The sequence below is a fragment of the Bos indicus x Bos taurus genome, chromosome 16 (genome assembly GCF_003369695.1).
Source record: "Bos indicus x Bos taurus breed Angus x Brahman F1 hybrid chromosome 16, Bos_hybrid_MaternalHap_v2.0, whole genome shotgun sequence".
Classification (NCBI taxonomy): Eukaryota; Metazoa; Chordata; class Mammalia; order Artiodactyla; family Bovidae; genus Bos; species Bos indicus x Bos taurus.
In genome coordinates, this window is record NC_040091.1 from 20646030 (window position 1) to 20671464 (window position 25435).

The window sequence follows — 25435 nt, forward strand, 5'->3', positions numbered from 1 at the left end:
GGAAATAGATGGGGAAACAGTGTCAGACTTTATTTTTCTGGGCTCCAAAATCACTGCAGATGGTGACTGCAGCCATGAAATTAAAAGACGCTTACTCCTTGGAAGGAAAGTTATGACCAACCTAGATAGCATATTCAAAAGCAGAGACATTACTTTGCCAACAAAGGTCTGTCTAGTCAAGGCTATGGTTTTTCCTGTGGTCATGTATGGATGTGAGAGTTGGACTGTGAAGAAGGCTGAGTACCAAAGAATTGATGCTTTTGAACTGTGGTGTTGGAGAAGACTCTTGAGAGTCCCTTGGACTGCAAGGAGATCCAACCAGTCCATTCTGAAGGAGATCAGCCCTGGGATTTCTTTGGAAGGAATGATGCTGAAGCTGAAACTCCAGTACTTTGGCCACCTCATGCGAAGAGTTGACTCATTGGAAAAGACTCTGATGCTGGGAGGGATTGGGGGCAAGAGGAGAAGGGGACGACAGAGGATGAGATGGCTGGATGGCATCACTGACTCGATGGACGTGAGTCTGAGTGAACTCCGGGAGTTGGTGATGGACAGGGAGGCCTGGCGTGCTGCAATTCATGGGGTTGCAAAGAGTCAGACACGACCGAGCGACTGAACTGAAGAACTAGGTTGGTCATAGCTTTTCTTCCAAGGAGCAAGAGTCTTTTAATTTCATGGCTGCAGTCAATATCTGCAGTGATTTTGACCAAGAAAATAAAGTCTGTCACTGTTTCCATTGTTTTCCCGTCTATTTGCCATGAAGTGGTGGGACCATATGCCATGATCTCAGTTTTTTTTTTTTTTTTTAACATAAAAATAATAGTTGTTACTTTCTTGGCAAAGTGATGTCTCTGGTTTTTATTTTTTTAATTTTATTTTTAAACTATACATAATTGTATTAGTTTTGCCAAATATCAAAATGAATCCGCCACAGGTATACATCTGAGGTTGTTGATATTTCTCCTGGCAATCTTGATTTCAGCTTGTGCTTCATCCACCCTGGCATTTCGCTTGATGTACTCTGCATATAAGTTAAATTAGCAGAGTGACAATATACAACCTTCACATACTCCTTTACCATTTTGGAACCAGTCCATTGTTCCATGTCCAGTTCTAACTGTTGCTTCCCGACTTGCATACAGATTTCTCAGAAGTCAGGTCAGGTGGTCTGGTATTCCCATCTCTTGAAGAATTTTTCCACAATTTGTTGTGATCCACACAGTGAAAGGCTTTGGCATAGTCAGTAAAGCAGAAGTAGATGTTTTTCTGTAAATCTCTTGCTTTTTTGATGATCCAACAGATGTTGGCTATTTGATCTCTGGTTCCTCTTCCTTTTCTAAATCCAGCTTAAACATCTGGAAGTTCTCGGTTCACATACTGTTGAAGCCTGGCTTGGAGAATTTTGAGCATTACTTTACTAGCATGTGAGATGAGTGCAATTGTGCAGTACTTTGAACATTCTTTGGCATTGCCTTTCTTTGGGATTGGAATGAAAACACCTTTTCCAGTCCTGTGGCCACTGCTGAGTTTTCCAAATTTGCTGGCATATTAAGTGCAGTACTTTCAGAGCATCATCTTTTAGGATTTGAAATAGCACAGCTGGAATTCGATCACCTCTACTAGCTTTGTTCATAGTGATGCTTCCTAAGGCCTACTTGACTTCATATTCCAGGATGTCTAGCTCTAGTTGAGTGATCACACCATCGTGGTTATCTGGGTCATTGAGATCTTTTTTTGTACAGTTCTGTGTATTTTTGCCTCCTTTTCTTAATATCTTCTGTTTCTGTTAGGTGCATACTATTTCTGTCCTTTATTGTGCCCATCTTTGTATGAAGTGTTCCCTTGATATCTCTACTTTTCTTGAAGAGATCTCTAGTCTTTCCCATTCTATTATTTTTCTCTGTTTCTTTGCATTGTTCTCTGAGGAAAGCTTTCTTATCTCTCCTTGCTGTTCTTTGGAACTCTGCATTCAAGATGCACTCTGCATTCAAACTTGGTCTAGTTGGCTCTTTTTTCCTGCCTCTAGCCCAGGCGAAAAGACTTAATTCACATGCTTTGCATAACTCAGTGGAGAATTTATTGTGATCTTAACTCATTGAAGAATTTATTGTTATCTGGAGTCAAATTCCTAACTTGTAATAAAGTACCCTTAATCCTGCTTTGAGCTTAATACATATGTTTCATTAGTCACCCTTTAATAGAGAGAAGGCTTCTCTAGGACATGTTTGAAACCTGAACAGGTATTTGAGACTTGTTCCCTAGCTATGTGTCTCGCTATCTATGAATCATTATCTCCATGCCCAGTTTGAAATGATTTACCTAAGTCAAGGTTCATCATGACTTGGATAACTACTCTTTTGGGCAATCAATATATATGGAGAAAAATGTTTCACAATTTATAAAGATCTGTAATATATTTCTATACATAGTCTCCTAGGGCCATCTCATCTCTGCTATAAAGCTGTTCATGATCTCCTTTGCTTCCTTCATAAAGAACTCAATTTTCTAGTTATGCTGAGCCCCTTTCAGTTTCTTCAGCAACCATTTTCATTCTCTAACTCACTTCCATATATTTTGTATGTGTGTGTTAGTCGCTCAGTCACGTCCAACTCTTTGCGACCCCATGGACTGTAGCCCACCAGGCTCCTTTGTCCATGGGATTCTCCAGGCAAGAGTACTGGAGTAGGTCGCCATTTCCTTCTCCAATATTTTGTATATGTTGATTAATTTTAATTTTTGCTTCCTGAGACCTCTACCAATTCTTTTCTAACTCTGCAGACACTCAAGTAATGACTTATTTGTATATACCACTGTATCTCCACATTGAATTTAAGAATTTCTGCCAGATCTGTGTCTTTGATGACATTATAAAAATTAATAGGCAAACCCATAACACCTTCTTCTTTAATATAATGTTCAGTTAATTGAAAAGTACTGTCTGCAAGAATAAAGCACATCTGAATATATATTTAAAACTGTTAAAAGATACCATTTTAAAAGTAAAGTTGATCATTGTCTAAACTTTTGATTGAAAGCTCAATTTATTTTTAGGGTTTTCATAGCTGTTTGTACTTTTATATAGCAATCTATCTGAGACTTAAATAATTTCTTCTGAATTTGAAGATAGATTTTTAAATATTATTTATAAAATGAATCTAAATAGTTTCATTATATATACAGCTATACACGTACACATGTGCACTTAATACGCACTACATGTTTCTCTAATGAAACATTATGGCTCAATGGAATTAAAATTAATTCAGGTGCAGGGAAATACCTAGTCTTTGAGCCTTATCTTTTCAGCCATCCAGTCTCTTGAGAAAGCAAATTTTGCCCAGACACAAAAGAAAAATGTACTATTAAAATGCAATTCAGAAGTGATAAAAAGTGTAAGTGCAGCAGCCGGCTCCCAGCACCCCCTCTGTATACTAAGGGACATTGGGGCCACATTAATTTTTTGTGTGAGTGTTGTCCATCCCGTGTGCAAATTAGCACTGGAAGGACCGTAATCTGTCTTACATGAGAGCTCTTTTCCCAAGGGCATATATAATACATGCTTGTGGAATTTTGTATATTCAAAGCTCTGTGTTCTGTTTATTTTTTATCTTAAATAGATGTAGAAGGTATTTTCTTCGGAAAAATATTTAAAAGGAATTTCTTAATAAACATTAAAAAGAAATTGTAGAGAGGTGTGAAACTTTATGCAATAACACATTTCCTAAGCTTATTATTTTTTAAACAAATTCATGAATATAGTGGGAGAAATTTCAATTGAATTGGGATTTTTAAAAAGGCCCTTTCCTTGTCTTAATTAAATAAGATAATATATGTGAAAATATCAGCATCTGCCCCAAAATTTGTTTAACCTCAATTTCGTTTTTTCTGTGTCTGAATTTCAAAGTATTTTTCTTGGCAGAATATTTAATTTAGTCGTAAATTAAATACTTACTTCCCAGAGCTTGCTTTTTTCCCTCTAAAAGTTTCTTGTATTTAAAACAGGATCTAGCTCTAATATTATTGATACCATATCTCCTTTGATTATATTAATTAAAATTTTCTGATGTTTACTCCTCTTTCCTATATTATATGTTTCTTCTTAGATTATCTCTTATATTTAGATATGAGTTTTTCTTCCATCTTGGTGTTAGTTGCTCAGTCGTGTCTGACTCTTTGTGACCCCATGGACTATAGCCCACTGGGATCCTCTGTCCGTGAGGTTCTCCAGGCAAGAGTACTGGAGTAGGTTGCCATTCCCTTTTCCAGGGGATCTTCCCAACTCAGAGATCAAACCCAGTTCTCCTGCACTGGCAGGCAGATTCTTTACCGTGTGAGCCAATGCCTCATTGAACCATGGAATTCTCCAGGCAAGAATACTGGAATGGGTAGCCACTCCCTTCTCCAAGGAATCTTCCCAACCCGGGGATTGAACCCGAGTCTTGCATTGCAGGCAGATTCTTTACCATCTGAGTTACTAGGAAAGCCCTCCATCTTGGTAGTTTCCCCAAATGACAATCCATTTATAAATTCATATTAAAAAGGAAACTCTAACCATCAGATTAAAAGTGTATTTGTGTGTGAGAGTGGCTTATTTGACTGATAGACACTGGGATATGACCTTTTAATTAAGAAATTTCCAAATGTTGATATTTGAAGTTGTTGCACTGGGAACTCTCAGTATCTTTTGAGAAGAAACAGTTAGTCTTCTGAAATCTATTAGTCAAGCTGCCAGGTCACTTCAAGAGGAGCAAGGGAAGAGTTCAGTGAGTAATCTTTGAATTAGAATTCATATATTCCATTTGGTGCCTCACTCTGGCCTGCCTGTGCCCAGAGCTTTCTGATGTAATATTTCTGAGAATACATTCTTTTTATGAATATATGAACTGGGAGAGAAACCTGGGGGTTTGCATAGGTTTCTCACCTGTTTTCAGCTTTATTCTTCACTCTCACCCATTGCAGTAGCTTCCAGAATCTTCCAGGATTCTGCAGGACTAATGGCATAATTTCTCTTTGGCCTCTTCCTCTTTTGGAACTCGACTTTTCTATCTGCATTCCACCTGCCAAAAATTTGTTAGCATTTTCCTCTTCTGTTTTTTCTCTTGTGTCCTCTTTCCTATGAACTTATAACTTTTTAAAAAAATCCCTTTACTCTTATTTCAGAAGGTTTTGATGGGGGATTAAACAATTCATCAGGTTACACTATAAATGTATCATAATCTGAGATGTTCTGTGAGAGTTTAAAATTTTTAGTTTTATGTTGATCAAAATAAAATTAAAACTAATAATGATAATGATGACGGCGGTGATGACAGTGGTGCTGATACTGAGAGCTATGACAATAAGCTACTTCTACTTTTGCAATACCATTATTTATTGAATACTTACATGGTGTTTTCAGCACCACGTAAGTTTTGTGTATATTAAGTTGTTCATTTGTGGCTCAAATGGTAAAGAATCTGCCTGCAATGCAGGAGACCTGGGTTTGATCCCTGTGTCAGGAAGATCGCCTGAAGAAGCGAGTGATGACCCACTCCATGTTCTTTCCTGGAAAAAAATCCCATAGATAGAAGAGCCTGGTGGGCTACAGTTCATGGATTCTCAAACAGTTAGATGTGACTGAGCAGCTAACACTTTCCTTCCAGTTTACTCCATAGCATGAGGGAAAACATAGCAGGGGCAAAGCTAAGATGCAAATATAGGTCTGACTGACTCAAAAGCTTCCTTATCCATACTCTGTACCAAGAATGCCTTTATTATTTGGATAAGTTAAGATGTGAAGAAAGCCCATTTCAATGAGAGTTGCCAATGGTAGCCATCCTTTACATTTGGGGAATACCATCTTATTAAGGGCATTTTTACTTATGTGATGAGTTTTTAGTTACTTGGCACAATTAATTAATTAACATTTTCTATATTTAGCAAATATTTGAGACCCACAAAATTCTGTAAAATGTTAGTGTCTCCATTTGTGGAATAAGAAATGAAGATACATAGAAGGTAGTAACAGAAATAGTCAGTGGCCAAGATTGAAGTGAAGACCTGGTTGTTCTGATTCCAAGCCATGTGTTATTTTCCCTAAATTTATGACTTCTTTAAATTCTTTGTTTTTTAGTCAAATGTCTCTACAAATCAAATTAAGACAATTACCTTAATGTTCTTTCAGGTTTTTGCCATTTTCTTCCTATCATAAAAACAAAAAATACGTCCCGACAATGCATTTATCAAGCAAATATGGTCCTGATGTTTATGGAACTCAACATTTCCGAGATGAAAATCCTAAGAGATGGATCTGTAACAAGGTGAGTTGATGCAATATTAAAAAGAAAATAATGTTTCTTTGAAAATGCTAAAAATGGACACTGATTATAGCAAATATACTCTCATTACAACTAATATCTTCATGGTTACAGAATTATTTTTAGCTATTTTATAAGAAGATAGTGCAGCTTACTGTGTCAGTAAGAGGTTTAAGTTTTTTTGTGGATTTTTTTTGTTGTCGTCTCCTTGTGTTTTATGGTTCGGCCACCTGTGGTCAATGGCATGGATCATTAGCTTTGGCAAAGCCAATTAGGGTCAAGTCTGAATCTGTGGAATAGAGTTAAGCTAACTCTCAGGCATGGAGATCAGTGCTTCCTTGCTTTCTTGCAACCTTCGTGTATATGTAGATAGGTATTTAGGAAAGAAGGAAGAAGAAAGGAAGGGAAAAAGGAAAGAGGGAGGGTAAGAGGGAAGAAGGAAAGAAGAAAGGGGAGATATATGTGATACCCTATCTATATATATGACATAGAAAAGGAAAAAGCAGATAAATATTTACTTTTGGATTCCAGAATTATAGTTGCTAGCACTTAAATAAAAATTTCTAAAATGGGAAAACCCCTACCTACATGTCTTATACAATAGGAGGTAACAAGGAAAGTTCTTACTGGGTTTTTAACCTATTGTCTAGCAATTAGAAACTCAAACTTACTCATATCAAAATTATACAGATAAAGTGGAGCAGGAAATTATATTCTGGAAAGGGCCTAGAGCTACTGAGTTCCATACACTACCAGGCCTATTGTTTCTATTAGTAGTCTGTCAATGAGGATTTATTCATTTACACACAGTCTCCTACCAAAAGGACTTTTAAGACACCTTGCTTGTGTGCGTGCATGCTAAGTTGCTTCAGTCATGTCCGACTCTTTGCGACCCTATGAAATATAGTCCGACAGGCTCTTCTGGCCATGGAATTCTCCAGGCAAGAATACTGGAGTGGGTTGCCATGCCCTTCTTCAGGGGATATTCCCAATCCAGGGATCAAACCCATGTATCCCGCATTGCAAGTGGATTCTTTACTCCTGAGCCACCAGGAAAGACCCCGAAGGCACCTTATCAAGTGGTAAATACAACATAGGCCATATTCTAGAAATTTAAACAAGGGGAAACAATCTTAGATGAGAAGAGCACCTATGCCCACAAAATAAAGGGGGACTGGGAGGAGGGCATGGCAACTCACTCTAGTATACTTGCCTGGAGAATCCCATGGACAAAGCAGCTAGGCGGGCTGCAGTCTATGGAGTTGCAAAGAGTCTCACATGACTGAGCAACTGAGCATGCTTGCACGTGACTATGGTGGTCAGAGACTTAGGAAATACAACCTGTTGGAATCTAAGATGCAGAGAACAAGAGTTGCAGAGGCATCCTTACTGCTCAAGTGAAAGAAACATGTTAGATCTTTAAGGGAAATGAGATCTTTCTTTACCAAATTCTAAGAAAAGTTCTTTTTTAAGGACATTGTAAATAATGGCATTGTCAAAGGGAATTCGTGCTTGGATTCCTTTGGAAGTCGCTTTTTCTTTTGTAGCTACTAAGTGTTTTTTTTTTTTTTAATGGTCTTCTAGAACACTAAACATTAATTCCATGGCATAAGGAATATGTAAATGAGTAGTTCAATCTGGTCCACTGACTGATGAACCTGAAAGTTGATAACAATATTATTACATAAAAAATCCATAGTAAGACTATGCCAGGCATTTGTTTTTTACCTAATATGCAGCCATTCAGAATATAGGGTAAATATGATTTTTAAACCTTTTAATTTTGTATTTTGAATGTACATAATGTGATCTACAACTCATTTTTCTATTTGACGTGAATTTTATTTTTTGCTGTTTAGCCATCACCATTCTATTTAATTCAAGGAAATCCTCATTTCATTTCTTTAAAATGTAAATGACTTATCTTAGGACACTGTGATACTTCAATATAAGAAAAATCCTTGCGCCAGTGTCTCTTTCCTAAAATAATATGGTTCTTTTGGGTTTTATGCCATAGGTTTATTCATATGTTTGACATATTTCAAGACTATGCATTCGTCTCACTAGATTAATCAAGTTATAGAGACTCTTGGATATTCACTTTAAAAAAAAAGTTTATTTTGTTCTTTTGGAGGAATCATTGTTGCCTCTGTATACTTTTAGAAAGTACACATACTTGGAAAGTTAATGACAAATAATTGTTCTTGTAGATCCTGAAAACTAAGAAAGTGTAGAGATTCCTTATGTCTTAATAAATCATTAATCCACTTGCACAAAATCACATAGAAAGATATTAAATGCAAATTTAATTTTAGTCCTCATTTCCTTCTTTTCCGCTTCCTCTGATCTCTTAAAATAACCTTATTAGATTGACAAATTATTCCTGTGTAGCCAATAGATTCTATAAAGTACAAGGGTAGCCATTCTATTGTTTCTATGAAAATATTTTATGTTTTGACTTGCTGCTCAGTGATCTGCCCAATAAATGATTAAAAGCCCACTGATTTTTCTTTATTTTAGATAAAACTTTGTTTGATTTTGGAGACATGAGACCACAACTTATTGATTATTAGTAGATGAAGGATTGTTTTAGTGAGTTGTCGAGTTCAAAATGTTGAAGAGGGAAAAGACTGGTGTTGTTTTATGCTGCTTCTATTGGAAGATGGACTATTTACAAACATTTAAATACACATAAGATTTAGTTGAATGCATTAGATTTACTGAAATTAAGAAACAAATATATTTGGTTCCTGTTCTCCACTCTTTGCATCATGTTTTAAGTTTGTGTGCCTGGAGAATTTTTTTCTCTTTCGTTTATTTAAGCATGGAGGTTGTAACTGTCAGACCATTTGTTATACAACTAAGATAAAGGGTATACATTGAGAGAAAAGTAAAATGTTTTATTTCTCTAATCATATTCATATTAAATCAGTTAATAAATAGTATTTAATATTTTTGTTTTATTTTCATGTTATTAACATGAACAGTATATAAAGACATCACAAAGTCAGCAGATTAAGAGCAAATAATATAATTTTCCTGACAGTATGAAAATCAATAATGAAAAATAATACATATATATCATTTTTTGAATTTATGGAAATCAATAATAAAGTATACATATCATATAATTTACTCATATTTCTTTTATCTAACTGTAAAATGCTCTAAGTTAACTGTTAGATTCTAGGTCTGTGTCTTAAATGGTCAAACTTTTTTTAAGTTCACCTAAAGACTTTGTCAGAGAAGGCAATGGCACCCCACTCCAGTACTCTTGCCTGGAAAATCCCATGGACGGAGGAGCCTGGTAGGCTGCAGTCCATGGGGTCGCTAAGAGTCGGACACGACTAAGCAACTTCACTTTCACTTTTCACTTTCATGCATTGGAGAAGGCAATGGCAACCCACTCCAGTGTTCTTGCCTGGAGAATCCCAGGGACGGGGAAGCCTGGTGGGCTGCCGTCTATGGGGTTGCACAGAGTCAGACACGACTGAAGCGACTTAGCAGCAGCAGCAAAGACTTTGTATTTATAAATTCTTTGTTGCGCTGATCTCAATATCTGAAAGAGAAATGAAATTAAATAAGGAGAATCTATCAGTCACCATTAATTTCATCTATCTGACTAGGTCTAAAAGAGTTGGCCAAGAAAAAATTTTCTACTAAAAACATTCTTTTGATTGTCAAAACATCCGAACATGTTCATATTTACTGAAGCAGAAACAATAGTCTCAGGCCTTTATCTGAATAAGAATGAGTTTCATATGCATTTTGGACAACTGACTATAGGAACCACTTCATGTTTTCCCTTATTTGCAAAATTCAAGAAGAGACTTTTAAGATGGTTCATGTTGACAGAGCTTCTCCTCCCACGCCTTATTATAGGTGAATTACAGCAGTAGATCAGCCCTTTTGTGTTATTTCCACATGCATTTTGGTCCTAAACAGAATTTTTTAAGCTACAAAGCATAAAAATATCTAGTACTCCAAAGAATTAATTTAGAGAGCCTAAGCATATTGCACAGAACATAAAGTTGACCTTTACCGTCGACGGCGTTTGGAATGGAGTGGGATGTGGAACACATCATAGATTTAATGTGGCACGTCGCTGTCTGCAGAAACTTGGGTGGGACTGTGACTGCTTGCCCATGGCACCCGGTGATTGAATCTGCTGTCACCAGCATCCTGATAATAATGAACACCCAGCTCAACGACCGTGATTATGATTATCATAATTGATGTGCAGGAGCAGTGTGTGGGGATCATTACAGCTGAACTGTACATCAGAGAAACAGGCCTCAGTTATGGGTAATTTTACTCTTATGCATTGATTGGGATAAAATATGCCTTTCTCTTTAAACAGACCAGCTTCATATAATTTTAAGAATCTTTCTGTACACGCTGATGGATGATTATGTGTCTGCTGAAAACAGCCCCCGACCGTTGTTAGTTTTGTGTTGTTTCGTTTCATTAGCAAATGTAAACAATTAAATAATTCAGTGTAATTGAGGGAAAATATTTTGCTTAGGAGGATGGTCTTCAATAATCAAATATTCAGTTTAAGTGCTTTTTCTGTCTCTCTGACGATCTATCTGGGACTGAAGTTCTTCAGTGTTCTCCCTCTGATTATCCTTGTACCTGAATTCCAGAGGTCAGCAACCATCAGGGAAAATATAAGCGTATACAGTTTTTTATTATAAAGTATTGTGCATTTGAATATGCATACATTTTTGCATATACTCTAGTTTATTATGCCTTTAGGACAGAACCACTATTGTGTTACACTATATTGAAAAATAGTGTTTAACCTATAGAATAGCTTGGATGTGTAGTGTTGAGATGTATAAATTTACACTTCCTTAGCTTTTTCATCAATATTTTGTTTCAGATAGGTTTGTTACATTGTGTGGAAATTTTCAATTATAGTTTTAAAAATGAGTTCAAGAGTTTCTGATTTTAATTTTAATTCATGAATAAATATGATATTAATATATGCAGTGATGTTTCCAAGATTTTCAGTAGATTAGAACTGACCATATTAGTCTTTAATTATTAACCTAAGTGGGCTTCCGTGGTGACTCAGCAGTAAAGAATCTGCCTGCCAATGAAGGAGATGTGGATTCAGTCCCTGGGTCGGGAAGATCCTCTGGAGGAGGGCATGGCAACCCACTTTAGTATTCTTGCCTGGAAAATTCCATGAATAGAGGAGCCTGTCAGGCTACAATCCATGGCATCGCAAAGAGCCAAACAAGACTTACTGATTAAACAACATCAACCTAAGTACTCAGTTTGTGTTTGAGTCTAAAATAATACCTTTGAGTGATGAGCAAACGTAATGTAACACATTTTTTAAAAATTTTATTTTATTTTATTTTTAAACTTTACATAATTGTATTAGTTTTGCCAAATATCAAAATGAATCCGCCACAGGTATACATGTGTTCCCCATCCTGAACCCTCCTCCCTCCTCTCTCCCCATACCATCCCTCTGGGTCCTCCCAGTGCACTAGCCCCAAGCATCCAGTATCGTGCATCGAACCTGGACTGGCATCTCGTTTCATACATGATATTTTACATGTTTCAATGCCATTCTCCCAAATCTTCCCCCCGTCTCTAAGAACCATGGTAAATGGTTTTTTAAAAAAAATTTATTTTGTGACAATAAAAATTGTCACAAAGAGATTGAGAGATCGCTCCATTAGATTAATAACTGTACAGCCCAAGAGCGACTATGGCAAACGTTTCCTTCTGAGGTCTGTAACGTTTACATCACCCTGGGTAAGATGCTTGCCCTAGATGTGCAGCTGTGCCCTATGCTGTAGGGCACCATCTTTGTTTGACACCTAGAGGAGTTGCGGCTTGCCTATATATTTTCTTTCTGAAAGTTTTTAATCTCAATGTGATTCCTGAACTTAATTATTTACTTTTTTCTACTCAACTCAGATCTAAGGGTGAGATGATTATATATGCTCAAAGTCTCCCTAATAGGATCTTCTTCTTTTTCTACTTCATCTACTGAAAATATTATTTTTCAGGAATGCTGGATTTTATACCTTGTTCTCTGGTCTAACCTCTTGCTGTACCCAAAGCCCAGATGTCTGTTTTTTGACCATGCGCCATACTGTGCCCAGACTCTGGAACTCTATGGATGTGTGTATACCATGTGACAGAAGCTGCCTATCATGCTCACTGGAATGCACTTTCTTGTCAGTTCTTTCTCCCAAGGAATCCCCTTGATCTTTCCCCAGGTCATTTATGCATTAAAAAGATCTTAACATCTTTTATCTAGAATTTTTAGGTCACAGACCCTGAAACCTCCAGTTTTCTGAAAGTACCGATACTTTATCTCAGATATTGGAAATATTTTTGTTAGATATAATAACAAATGGTTAATTCTGTGGAATTATTATAAAGGGGATTGGTTCTATTATTATGTACTTCATTTAGTTAGCTTTTAATTTGCTGTGAAATATTTGCAGAATCTTTATTATTTTATATTAACTCTGTTCTTTAATGCACCAAACTTTTGTACATTATATATATGTTTTATTCTGTTGAATTTTAATTTTTTTGGCTTTTAAGGCTTTTTTTTTAAAGTTGTAGTTGATGTACAGTATTATATAAGTTACAAGTGTACAGCATAGTGACTCACAATTTTTAAAGGTTGTGCTCTATTTACAGTTATTGTAGAATATTGGCCATTTTTCCTGTGTTGTACAGTATAACTTTATAGCTTATTTTATACATAATAGTTTGTACATTAAAAAATATCTTTATTATGTGTCAAGATGATACAGAATACCAGAATATTATTTATAAAATAATGAATTAGTGAAATCTTTACCTGGCTTAGAGAGAAGACATTCCTGTTATTTAGAAGTCTTGTGTGTTACTTCAATGATTCCATCTTTTCTGTTTCCAATGAGAGAGATCTGCTATCCTGAATTGTAAATACTTCCTTTGCTTTTATGCTTTTATTACATATTTGTATTCCTGAGCAATAGCTAGTTTTGCATATCTTAGGCATTTTATATAAATGTATTTGTATAAATGTGTAAATCAAATCACGTGTATTTTTCAAACGGCTTTCTATACCTCACACTTACTGTGTATGCATGCATGCATGCTAAGTCGCTTCAGTTGTGTCCGATTCTTTGTGACGCTATGGACTGTAGAAGGTTTCGCTGTCCATGGGATTCTCCAAACAAGAATATTGGAGTGGGTGGCCATGCCCTCCTCCAGGGAATCTTCTCTACCCAGGGATCGAACCCATGTCTTATGTCCCCTGCATTAGCAGGTGGGTTCTTTACAACTAGCACCACTTGGTAAGCTCTCTTACCATGTATAGTGAAAGTGAAAATGAAAGTCGCTCAGTCGTGTCCGACTCTTTGCAACCTCATGGACTATACAGACCGTGGAATTCTCCAGGCCAGAATACTGGAGTGGGTAGCTTTTACCTTCTTCAGGGCATCTTCCCAACCCAAGGATCAAACCCAGGTCTCCCGCCTCGCAGCGGACTCTTTACCAGCTGAGCCACAAGGGAAGCCCTTTATTTGCATTTAATTTTTTCCACTGTTGTAAAGTATTCCACACGTGAGTTGCCACAATTTATCCATTTTATTGGAGAAAAATATGCATTATTTGCAGCTGCTCTAATCAACCATTTTGATGTGACTATTATGTTGATTCCTTTATAAATCTCCTGGTTCACATGAGAGAAACGTATTACTGATTATAGGATATATATTGAATACATTTTCAAGTTTGTTCCATAAGATTATATTTTACAAAGAACTATTCAGATTTAGTTCACAACAGTGATACTACAGTAGTCCTTCCATTATTTATTATTGTCAACCTTAAGATTTTTTGCCAATTGGATAGATGCGATGTTACGTTTTAGCTAGCATGTCCTTGATTTTAATGAAGTTGAACTTTCTTCTCCGAGAGCACACACCTCTCAGTAGAAGTTGTAGTTTTCTCACATGGATTCTACACATTTATTATTAGACTTATTCCTAAGAAACTTATATTTTATTGTGATTGTGAAAAGCTCTTTTTTTCCCCATTCATTTTCTAACACTCTCTTGTTGTCATACAGCCTTTTGTGTTCTTCATATGTACTTTGGTTACTATGTTAGTCCGCTCAGGTTGCCATAACAAAATACCACAGACCGGGTGGGTTGTATTTGTTTTTTCACAATCCAGAGGCCCGGAAGTCCAAGATCAAAGTGCTCTCGGGGCTGGTTTCTGGTGAGGCCTCGCTTGCTGGCTCTCCTCCCCTGGTGTCCTCGCGGCATCTTCTGTGTATATCCAGGGAGCGACTGGTTTCTGGTGAGGCCCCGCTTGCTGGCTCTCCTGCCCTGGTGTCCTCACGGCATCTTCTGTGTGTACCCAGGGAGCGAGAGTGCTGTGGTTGGTGTCCTCCCTCTTCTAATACAGACACCAGCTCTATCAGATTATTCTGGCGTCAGTTTCTAGTTTCAAATGACTGCTTATGTGCCTGATTTTGAGCAGTTTATTTAAATTCCCTGTATCTGAGTTTTCTCACCTTTGGAAAGCGGACTATTTTACCTTCCTTACACTGTTATGATGCCTGAATTAGGAAATCATATTAATTATGTAGAAGGATACCCAACAAAGTAAATACTGTACATTTAGCTGTTATTGTATTGATGATCTTTTAAATTTTCTATTTCATTAATGTATTTTGACCACTTATGATGATCTTCTAAATCTCTAATACTCTCTGTATCATTTAAAATTTAACCATTATTAGCCCTATTTTCACACAGTGACATTATAGTAAAAGCTATAGGTGTAGCTCATTTTATTGTACTTTGCCACATCACACTTCTTGGATACTGCATTTTTTTAAAAAACAAATTGAAGGCTTGTGGCAACCTTTGTTGAACAAGTTTATCAGCTCCATTTTTTCCAGCAGCATTTGCTCACTTCATGTTTCTGTGTCACATTTTGGTAAATATTACCATATTTCAAACTTTAGTATTATTATTACTATATATTTATGATTATTCTATGATGAGTGATTTTTGATGTTACTATTTTATTGTTTGGGGGCACCAGAAACCATGCTAATGTGAGACAATGAACTTAATTGATAAATGTTGTGTGTGTTCTGACTGCTCCACTGACTGGTCATTCCCCTATTTCTCTCCCTGTCCTCTGGCATTCTTATTCCTTGAGACACAAAAATATTGGAATCAAGTCAATTAATAACCTTATAATAGTCTCTAAATGTTCTAAAGGAAGAATCATACGTTTCTCACTTTAAATCAAAAGCAAGAAATGGTTAAGCTTAATGAGGAAAGCATGTCTAAAGCCAAGATAGGCTGAAACCTAGGCCTCGTGAACCAGTTAGCCAAGCTGTGAATGAAGAGGAAAAGTTCTCGAAAGAAATTAAAAGTGCTGCTCTAGTTCATATAGAAACAGCCTTATGGCCTATAAGGAGAGTGTTTTACTAATCTGGATAGAGGGTCAAACTGCCACAACATTCCCTTAAGCCAAAGCCTAATCCAGAGCAATCTCCTAACTCTCTTCAGTTCTTTGAAGGCTGAGAGAGGTGAGAAAGCTGCAGAAGAAAAGTTTGTAGGTAGCAGAGACTGGTTCATGAAGTCTAAAGAAAGAAGCCATATCCATAACATAAAACTGCAAGGTGAAGCTGCCAAGTGCTAATGTATTAACAGAAGCTGCAGCAAGTTGTCAAGAAGATCTTGCTACACTAAGCAACAAAATTTCAGTGTAAGTAAGACAGACTTATAGTGGAAGAAAATGCCATCAGGGACTTTCATAGCTTGAAAGGAGAAGTCACTGTCTGTTTCGGAGTTTCAAAGGTCAGGTAGACTCTCTTGTTAGGTGCTAATGCAGTTGGTGACTGAGTTGAAGCCAGTGCTCGTTTATCAGTCTGAAAATCCCAGGACCATTAAGAGTTATGCTAAGTCTACTCGGCCTATGCTCTGCAGATGGAACAGCAAAGCCTAGTTGACAGCACATCTGTTTATAGCATGGTTTACTGAGTAGTGTAAGCCCACTCTTGAGGCCTACTGCTCCGAAAAAAAATTTCCTTTCAAAATATTGCTGCTCATTGAAACATAGAGACATGCTTTACTCATCACTTTGTATGTCACCCAAACTCTAATAACCAGAGGATTCATTAGAAGTAGTTTTTCCTATCTCATATGATCATAAATTTATCCATTGAGAAAGAAAATCAAATCCTGGTAATGCTCTTTTCATATCCAATGGTGGAATTTTTTCTTTGAAAATCAGTAGTGGTTTTATTTTGAAAAAAGTCTTATTGTTTTGTAGTGGTTCGTAGGGGTTTAGTTGGCAGTGGCGAGTTGAGGGTGGTTATACAGGGGGATCGGAAACCAAATTACTTGGACCTTTCTTGGCTGAAATATGATATGGTCAACACAGAGGAGCCCCCAAGAAGTTTCCATGTTGTGACTGTACTCCATGGGATGATGAGAAATAAATGTTAAAAGTATATTGAAAAAAAGAATTACTGCTAATTGACAACATACCTGGTCATATAAAAGATCTGACAGAAATGTACAATGAGATTAATATCATTTTCATGCCTGCTAACACAACATTCATTCTGCAGCCCATGAACTGAGTAGTTTTGACTTTCAAGTTTTATTATTTGGGAAATACATTTTGTATGGTATCACTGTCATAGATAGTGATTCCTCTGATGGATCTGCACAATGTCAATTGAAAACATTCTGGAAAGGATTCATCATTCTAGGAGCCATTAAGAACATTTGTGACTCATAGGAAGAAGTTTAAGTATCAGCATTAACAGGAATTTGGCAAAAATTGATTCCAGCTCTTATGGATACCTTTGAGGGGTTCAAGACTTCAGTGGAGGAAGTCACTTCAGGTAGCAAGAGAACAGGCCTTAGAAGTGGAGCCTGAAGAAGTGGAGCCCGAAGACTGAATTGCTGCCATCTCTTGATAAAACTTGAATGAATAAGGAGTTTCCTCTAAGGGCTGAGTAAAGAAAGTGGTTTCTTGAGATGAAAACTACTCCTGATGAAGGTGGTATGTAGAATTATTGAAATGACTAAGGATGTATCAATAGAATGTGACATCAACTTAGTTGATAAAGCAGTAGCAGGGTTTGAAGGGATTATCTCCAATTTTGAAAGAAGTGCTACTGTGGGCAAGATGCTATCCAACAGCTCAGGGATAGTATCAGTGCTCAGGGAACTCTACTCAGTGTTCTGTGCTGAGTGAAATGGGAAGGAAATCCAAAAAAGAGGGGATATATGTATAACTGATTCACTTTTCTGTACAGTAGAAACTAACACGACATTGTAAAGCAACTGTACTCCAATAAAAATTAGTTAAGAAAAGAAAGTGAAAGTTGCTTCAGTTGTGTCTGACTCTGTACAGTCCATGGAATTCTCCTGGCCAGAATACTGGAGTGGGTAGCCGTTTCCTTCTCCAGGGGATCTTCCCAACCCAGGAATCAAGCCAGGATCTCCTGCATTGCAGGTGGATTCTTTACCAGCTGAGCTACCAGGGAATCCCAAGAGAAGAAAGTAATAGTAAACTAACATTAATAAATCGGCTGAGTCCTAGATAATTAAAAGATTAATTTGTTTTTATTAATTTAAATATATTTCCTATACTACGCCTTAATATTATACAAATTAAATATTGAAGTTTATCAACCATCTAACTTGTCTATCAACCATCTACACTAAGACAAATATGTGAAAGCTTGCCATCAAGATGATTTTAAACTTACAGGTAACATTTTATATTCTTTTGTATCTTTGAATTGACTTTATAGCACTATAAAATAGTATTTTGAAAAAATTTTTGGTAAATTTACAAGTTGGTGCTTAAAAAAATGTCTTTAAGTCTTATAAAATGGCAAAGGGAACCAACAACAACACATACCACAAAAATAAAGGAGAAGTCAAATACTTCTTTTAATTGTGTGTTTCCTTATCACTACATATCACTTATGTAATGTGTGCCAAGGAGTGCATGGAACTCTACTCGTGGATTTCACAGACCAGATATCCTGCTTGAGAATTCATTTGAAGAAATTGTTCCATTGTGAAAATTATTGTTGGGGATTTAATTTCTCTTAACATACTTAACTGCATATTTTCCAAATTATACCTAAATGCAATATATTTTCTCCTAAAAGCATTCTTCATGGGGTTATTTAAACATTCATATTTATCCTAACAAGATGCTGGAAACCATACTCCCAGACTGCTTTTGAGAGGGCTACAGTTTGTAAATTCTATTATAGAAGTGCCAGATTGATATTTGCATCGTTAACTCTGGATTAATTTGTGAGTTACTTTTTAGGTGATTATGATGAGATTGTAAACTATTAGGGAAAATTTTACCTCTGTTAGCATGTTAACATATTAACAACCAAAATTTCAGATGACTGAAAACTGATAACTTGATAATCTGGGCAGCAACTGACTTTAAGGAAAAAAGACTCTGAGGTACAAAAGTAGTGAAAATATTTCACATGATGGTTGTAAAGGTACAAGTGTTAACGTTAACTTTTTTATTATATCTATTCCAAGAGCTATTTGCAAAGATTTTGCTCACAAAAATTGGAATATTTAATAAAACATAATTTTCCTCCTCTGTAATCCCTCAATTGGAAAATGTAGTCCCTTGATGATGATCTAGGGTTTTGAAGAATAAATGGATTTTAAAGAGAAAATTAGATGGTACTTATTATGTTGTCTAACTAGCAATGCATTGTCATTTGTCTGTTGTATTATAAATGGCTTGCTCTCTCTACTTTCCTCATTTAATCATGTAGCTTGTCTGTAAGCAGCATTAGAGGAGAAAAATGTTGCTGTATTACTTTCTCAGTTGTTTTCTCTGCTTATCCAAAGAGAACTCACACTTATTATAGCTAGTGCAGAACTCTTCATCTTCTCCCTGACACCTGGTTTCTTTTAAATTCCTTTCACCCAGGCAGTCACTCAACTTTTGCCAAATAATGGGGAGACTTCCTAGTTTTCTCCCTCTCTTCCTTAGGAAAGATTTTCCCCAATGACATTGCTTCTCCCAAGTGAAGTTATGTATGACTGGCAAGTTTGGTATTTTAAGAATTAAGCCATGATATAAAAATTACATCCTAGTCCAAAATTTTCTTATGGTAAATAAAATACAATTTTTATGTATATAGTCAGTGTTTTATTTGTTTTATTATATATTCTTTCTGAATGTGTTTTTGTTATTTGTCTAATTATTTGTCATGAGAAGACTGGATTGGAAGGGTGTCTGTGCAAGTCTCTTTGAGGCTCACTAACCTAATGCCATGTTGGCATTTCTTATAGAAATAATGAAGAGCACTAGCATTCACTGTTTATGTGTTTCCTTCACTTTATGTCGTGTATATAATATGTTAAGAAAATGACTTCCGTTTTGTCAGCATACTCCATAGAAACTCATTTATATTGTGAAAGCTTATAAACCATGAAAAATTTGAAGTATTTTTTTCAGAATTCTATTTTTTTTAAAAAAGTATTTGAAGTTGTACTTCTTTGAAGCTTTGCCTTGATTCTTGAGACACTGCATATTGTTTTTCTAATTGAATTCAGAAATTTCTGTCATTTATGTTTTGATACCAAATAAATAGTGTGTGAGGGTGGAAGCAATCTAATCTGCAAGCATGAATATATTTTCCAGTACTAATAGCATAATTAAGTGTTCAAAATGCTATATGTAAAATTTTAGTGTACTTAGTTTTGAAAGTAAGTTTCCATGTTCATGGCATGTATTACTTAAATTTCAAAATAAAAATTCTAAAAATACCCCAGAAAAAGATGTTGAGAAAATATATTAGGTATTTTGGTAGCTAACACATATACTTTTGCTTTTTATCCCCAAACATTACTGATAACATTTCCCATGCTTCAACTTTCTAACTGTCATGTTACCTAGCTACAATAGATGTAATTGCCCCAAATAACAAAGGATCTGAAGTTGCAGGAATTTGTCAGATTGGAATATTTTCAGATATCAAATGTTCAGTATTTGGTGTTCTATTAAGAAAATCATCTCAGAATGTAACTACTCTATTCATATAAATGTAGGACTTAGTAGCATTAAAATAATCAGTGTTAGATTGAAGGGTTTATTTTTGATGATTGCTAACATAAAAATAAAGTGCATTTTCCAGAAAGCTTCTTTGTATTTGTAGGGTGCAGTAGAGCTTAAAATACTGCCCTTGTAAAATCTATTATTAGAAAACAAAGAAAGATGCTCTTTTTCAAATATCTCCTATCTTTTATGTATGTGTAAACAAAATTTATACATGTTTAAATTCTGGTAGATAACTATTTTCATCATTATCATATATTATGAACATAGGGGATGACACTGTATTTGTTTTTATTTTACTTTATTTACTTATTTATTTTTGAAGTTATAGTCAAAGAGTTAGCTGCCTTAAGAACACATTAACTGAAGTGTGTCTGCAGCAGGTACTCAAGGTCTGTCTTTGCCCTGGTGAGCTCACTAGTTCTTCTCTTCATAACTGTGAACACACACCCACATTCAGGAAAGGCATCATTAGATAAGATGGGAAAGGGAAATACATGAAGAACCAGCTGTCTTGTGTTGAAACTTACATATAATGATGTTCTATGCCACGATGGTTTTCTCTGTGGAAGTATAATTAACAAGAATAATGCAAGGCAAAGAATCCATTACAAGTGTATGTTACATGATTGTCGACTTGGCCATTTCTGCTCAAGTCCTGATTACCTACACTCCAAAGATGACTCGTGTAAGTCAAGTCACTATCTTTTTCCCCACTGAATCATTTGGTTTTATTTTCATTTGTAAGAAATAATTTTGCTGATCTCATTTCTTGTACTTATTTTATGTGGGAAGTTTGATTTAAAATATAGAGTGGGATTTTGTAGTTTTTGGTCTTACATTTAACTGTTTAATCCATTCTGTATTTTTGTATATGGTGTGAGATACAAGTGTTATTCTTTCACATGTAGCTGTCCAATTTTGCCAACACCATTAATTGAAGAGGCTCTCTTTTCCCCATTGCATATTCTTTTTTTCTTTGTCATAGATTAATTTACCATATGAGCATGGCTTATTTGTGAATTCTCTATTCTCTATATCTATATGTCTCCTTTTGTGACAATAACATACTGTTCTGATTACTATAGCCTTCAGTATAGAAGTCAGGAAGTGTGATACCTCCAGTTTTGTTCTTTCTCAAGATTGCTTTGGCTACTCAGGGTCTTTTGTGTTTCCATGCAAAATTTTAAATTATTTGTTCTAGTTCTTTGAAAAATGCCTTTTCTGGAGAAGGAAATGGCAATCCACTCCAGTACTATTGCCTGGAAAATCCCATGGACAGAGGAGCCTGGTAGGCTACAGTCCATGGGGTCGCAAAGAGTCGGACACGACTGAGCGACTTCACTTTCACTTTCACTTTGGTATTTTGATGGAGGTTGCATTGAATCTGTCAATTACTTTGGGTAGTATGACCATTTGAACAGTAATAATTCTTCCAGTCCATGAGCACAGTATATCTTTTCACTTGTTTGTGTTGTCTTCAATATCTTTTATCAGTGTATTATAGTTTTCAGAGTGCAAGTTTCTTACCATTTTGGTTAGATTTATTCTCAATATTTTATTCTTTTTCATGTAATTGTAAGTGGAATTATTTTCTTAATTTCTCTGAAAGTTTGTTATTACTGTATAGAAATGCATGATTTCTGTTTATTAATTTTGTGTTATGAAACTTTATTGAATTCATTTATTAGTTCTATTAGTACTTTGGTAGCATTTTCACAATTTTCTGTATGTAGTATCATGTCACCTGAAAACACTGAAAGTTTTACTTCTTTCTTTCTAATTTGGGTTTCCTCTATTTCTTTTTCTTCTCTGATTGCTATGGCTTATGTTAAATAAAGGAACTTCTTTTGATATGATCATATGATTTTTATTCTTCAATTTGTTGGTATAATGTATCACATTGATTGAATTGTGAATATTGAATCATCCATGCATCCCTGGGATAAATCCTACCTGAGCATGGCATATGATCCTTTTAATGTATGCTTTTTGTGGTAAAGCATCTGCCCACAATGGGGGAGACCCGGGTTCAATCCCTGGGTCAGGAAGATCTCCTGGAGAAGGAAATGGCTACCCACTCCAGTATTCTTGCCTGGGAAATCCCATGGACGGAGGAACCTGGTGGGCTACAGTCCATGGGGTCACAAAGAGTCAGAGGACACGATGGAACGACTTCACTTTTGTACAGTCTCAGCCACATTTTTTGGATCTGTTTCCTCAAACAAAGGAAACAAATGAAAAGGTAAGCAAATGGCACTACATCAAATTAAAAAAGTTTTTGCACAGGGAAGGAAATTATCAACCAAACAAAAAGGCAGCCTACTGAATGGGAGAAGATATTTGCAAATGATATATCCAGTAAGGGATTAGTATCCAAAATATACAAAGAACACATACAACTCAACATCAGAAAAACAATCTGATTTAAAATTGGGCAGAGGACCTTAATAGATATTTTTCCAAAGAGAACATATAGATGGCCAACAGACACATGAGATGCTCACTAATCATCAGGGAAATGACTTGAAAATTAAAATCACACTGAGATACCACCTCACACCTGGCAGAATGACTGTCATCAACAGGATAACAAATAACAAGTGTTGGTGAGAACTTGGAGAAAAGAGAACCCTGGTGGGCTTGTAAATTGGTGCAATCACTATGGAAATTTGTTTTTAATTCAAAAAATCAAAAATAAAACTGCCATATTAATCCAGGGCAAAACAGGTGAAGGGGATTAAGAAATAAAAACCTCCAGTTATAAAATAAATAAGCCACAGAGACATAACGTATCATAAGGAATATGCTTGATAATATTGTAGTAACTTTGTATGCGGACAGGTGGTTAGTAGACTTATCACAGAGATTATTTAATAATTATCCAAATGTCAAATTGCTATGTAGTACATCTGAAACTAACATAATACTGCACGTCATCTATGTTTCTATAAAAAATAAATAAAATACAGAGTAGCAAAGCAGGTTTTTAGTTTAATTCTGGAGACTCCTACATTATTCAGAAATGATGTTAAGGCTTCAAACTAATATCAGTACCCTTTTTGATCTCTGACTCCAGAGAATCTAATTGAGGCTATGGACCTTCTCTTCAGAAGAAAGTACAAATATACAGTGTACACAACACTTGCATGCCATCATTTTGTTTCATTGAAAACTAATTTCTTTCACAGAATAAGTGAAACTAAAGTTTTGTTTACAACTATTACTCTCAAATGTGTATTTTATAAAAATGTGGAAATGAACATAAAATTTTCAAGTAAAGAAATGAAATTTTATAGAAGTAAATTTCAATAAAAACACTACTATATTTTTATTAACACGAGTTAAAACATTGAAATGTTTGGGTAGACTTTTAGTATGGCAATGCTTTTATCTTTGAAATTAATTTGATTTAAACTTTTTGTTCTAATGGCAACAAATATTAAAAATAATTTATCTAGGTATATGTAGCAAATGGGATCAGAATGCCAATAATTTGCTCTGTCAGAGAACAAAGGTTGAAGTAAAAGAATATGGAAACTTTCTAAGAATCTATAGAGATTCTAGAGATTGAACTCATGTCATTTCAGCTCCTTTGTCCTTCAGCCATTGAGGCTGTGTCTTTTGGAGTCTGCCTTATTGACATACTCTGCGACAACCAAAAGCCGTGGATACATGTGTCATTTTAGGGACACTAAAGCAGAAGTGAACTTCAACAGAAATTTGTATTGTTTATGGGTATTCAGAGATTTCTCCCTATACAGACATAAATTGTCATTTTCCACTTCAGCCTGCAAAAGTACTTCATCTGGAATTAGAGAATAGGTGTAATTATCTTCCTTTAATCTTATTTTCCAGAGAAAATGCATGTTCTAAAGAAGCCATGACTTTCCAGCATTACTATGGCAGTAGTGTGTTGAAAAATAATAATAATTCAATTACCTAAGTAATTACAAACCTACTGTATTCCTTATCATATTGCTCTAACCAGGGCTTCCTATTTCTCTCAGATATTTTGAAGCATCTACTTAAAGTTGACTCCTTATCTTCAGGACACTTTATTTTCTATCCTGTTTGTATTTTCTCATGAAAATTCTCTGAAGTTGACTACTGTAAAGGAGTATAGATGCCTCCATTTCCAGATTTGGAGGTAGCATCTTTGGCAGTAATTCATGCTCTTGTAGGAAGTGATCTAGGGGATACATGGAACTCTTTTCATCAAATAGTAAAATGAGATATGTTTCCAAAGATTGCAGATAGAGTACCCAGTCATGAAGCTTTACATTTCCCTTCCAATTGAACTTATGCTCAACAAAAGAAATGTTAATCATCTTGATGACAGGAAGCAGTCTACCTGGTTTCTGAAAAGGACTCACAGAAGTTTTTCTGTCATTATGTAGGAACATACTAGATCAGAGTCATCAGTTGATTGCTCTCAGAAACATCTTGTGTCACTCAAAGGAAATGTTGCCTCGGTGGTTTACTTTGTGACTTGTTAGAAAATATCAACTATTTGGGAGAGGATGAAGTATTTCTTTTCTTTTATGTTCTAAGGCGTAAATCAACAGCACTTATTCTCATGCTACATGACTTCTCCCCTGTACTATGTGGCTTCATGTGTGCATTAGGAGATGATTCCAGGCAGAGTCTTTGGATGGAGCCAATGACAGTTTGGTTAATTTCTAACTTCTCAAATCAAGCCAATTTTGTGACAAAGAGCCCCATTCTCTGAAGTACTTTCACAAACAGCAGAAGTGCTCAGCTGTATTTACTTCATGTTTCTAATGGTGACAACTTCACTGCTCTAGAGGTTGTGGATTTACTGTGCTGTTTTATATTCTAAACCTCGAGACTCTGTCTCTTTATGGTACGATATTACGATGAATGCTTCAACACAATTTTGAATATTATGTATAACTACAGGTGTTATTTTGGGTATATCCTCTATTGTTTAAAAATTAAATCAAGTCTAAATAATAGAGATTTAGAATTATGGAAGTAAAAGGTTCTCCACACTG

The 25435-nt window shown here is 35.7% G+C and overlaps 1 protein-coding gene across 4 annotated transcripts in view; it reads left to right on the forward strand.

Moving 5' to 3' along the window:
• Positions 1-25435, forward strand: part of SPATA17 (spermatogenesis associated 17) — a 244010-nt gene that overhangs the window by 173783 nt on the left and 44792 nt on the right. For 3 of the 4 annotated variants that reach the window (XM_027564451.1, XM_027564450.1, XM_027564453.1), the window contains one exon: positions 6164-6299. In XM_027564451.1, coding sequence (XP_027420252.1) covers positions 6164-6299 — 136 coding nt within the window. Of the gene's footprint in view, positions 1-6163; positions 6300-8816; positions 9346-25435 lie in introns of those variants that run through there. The other variant, XM_027564452.1, reaches the window with a different exon arrangement.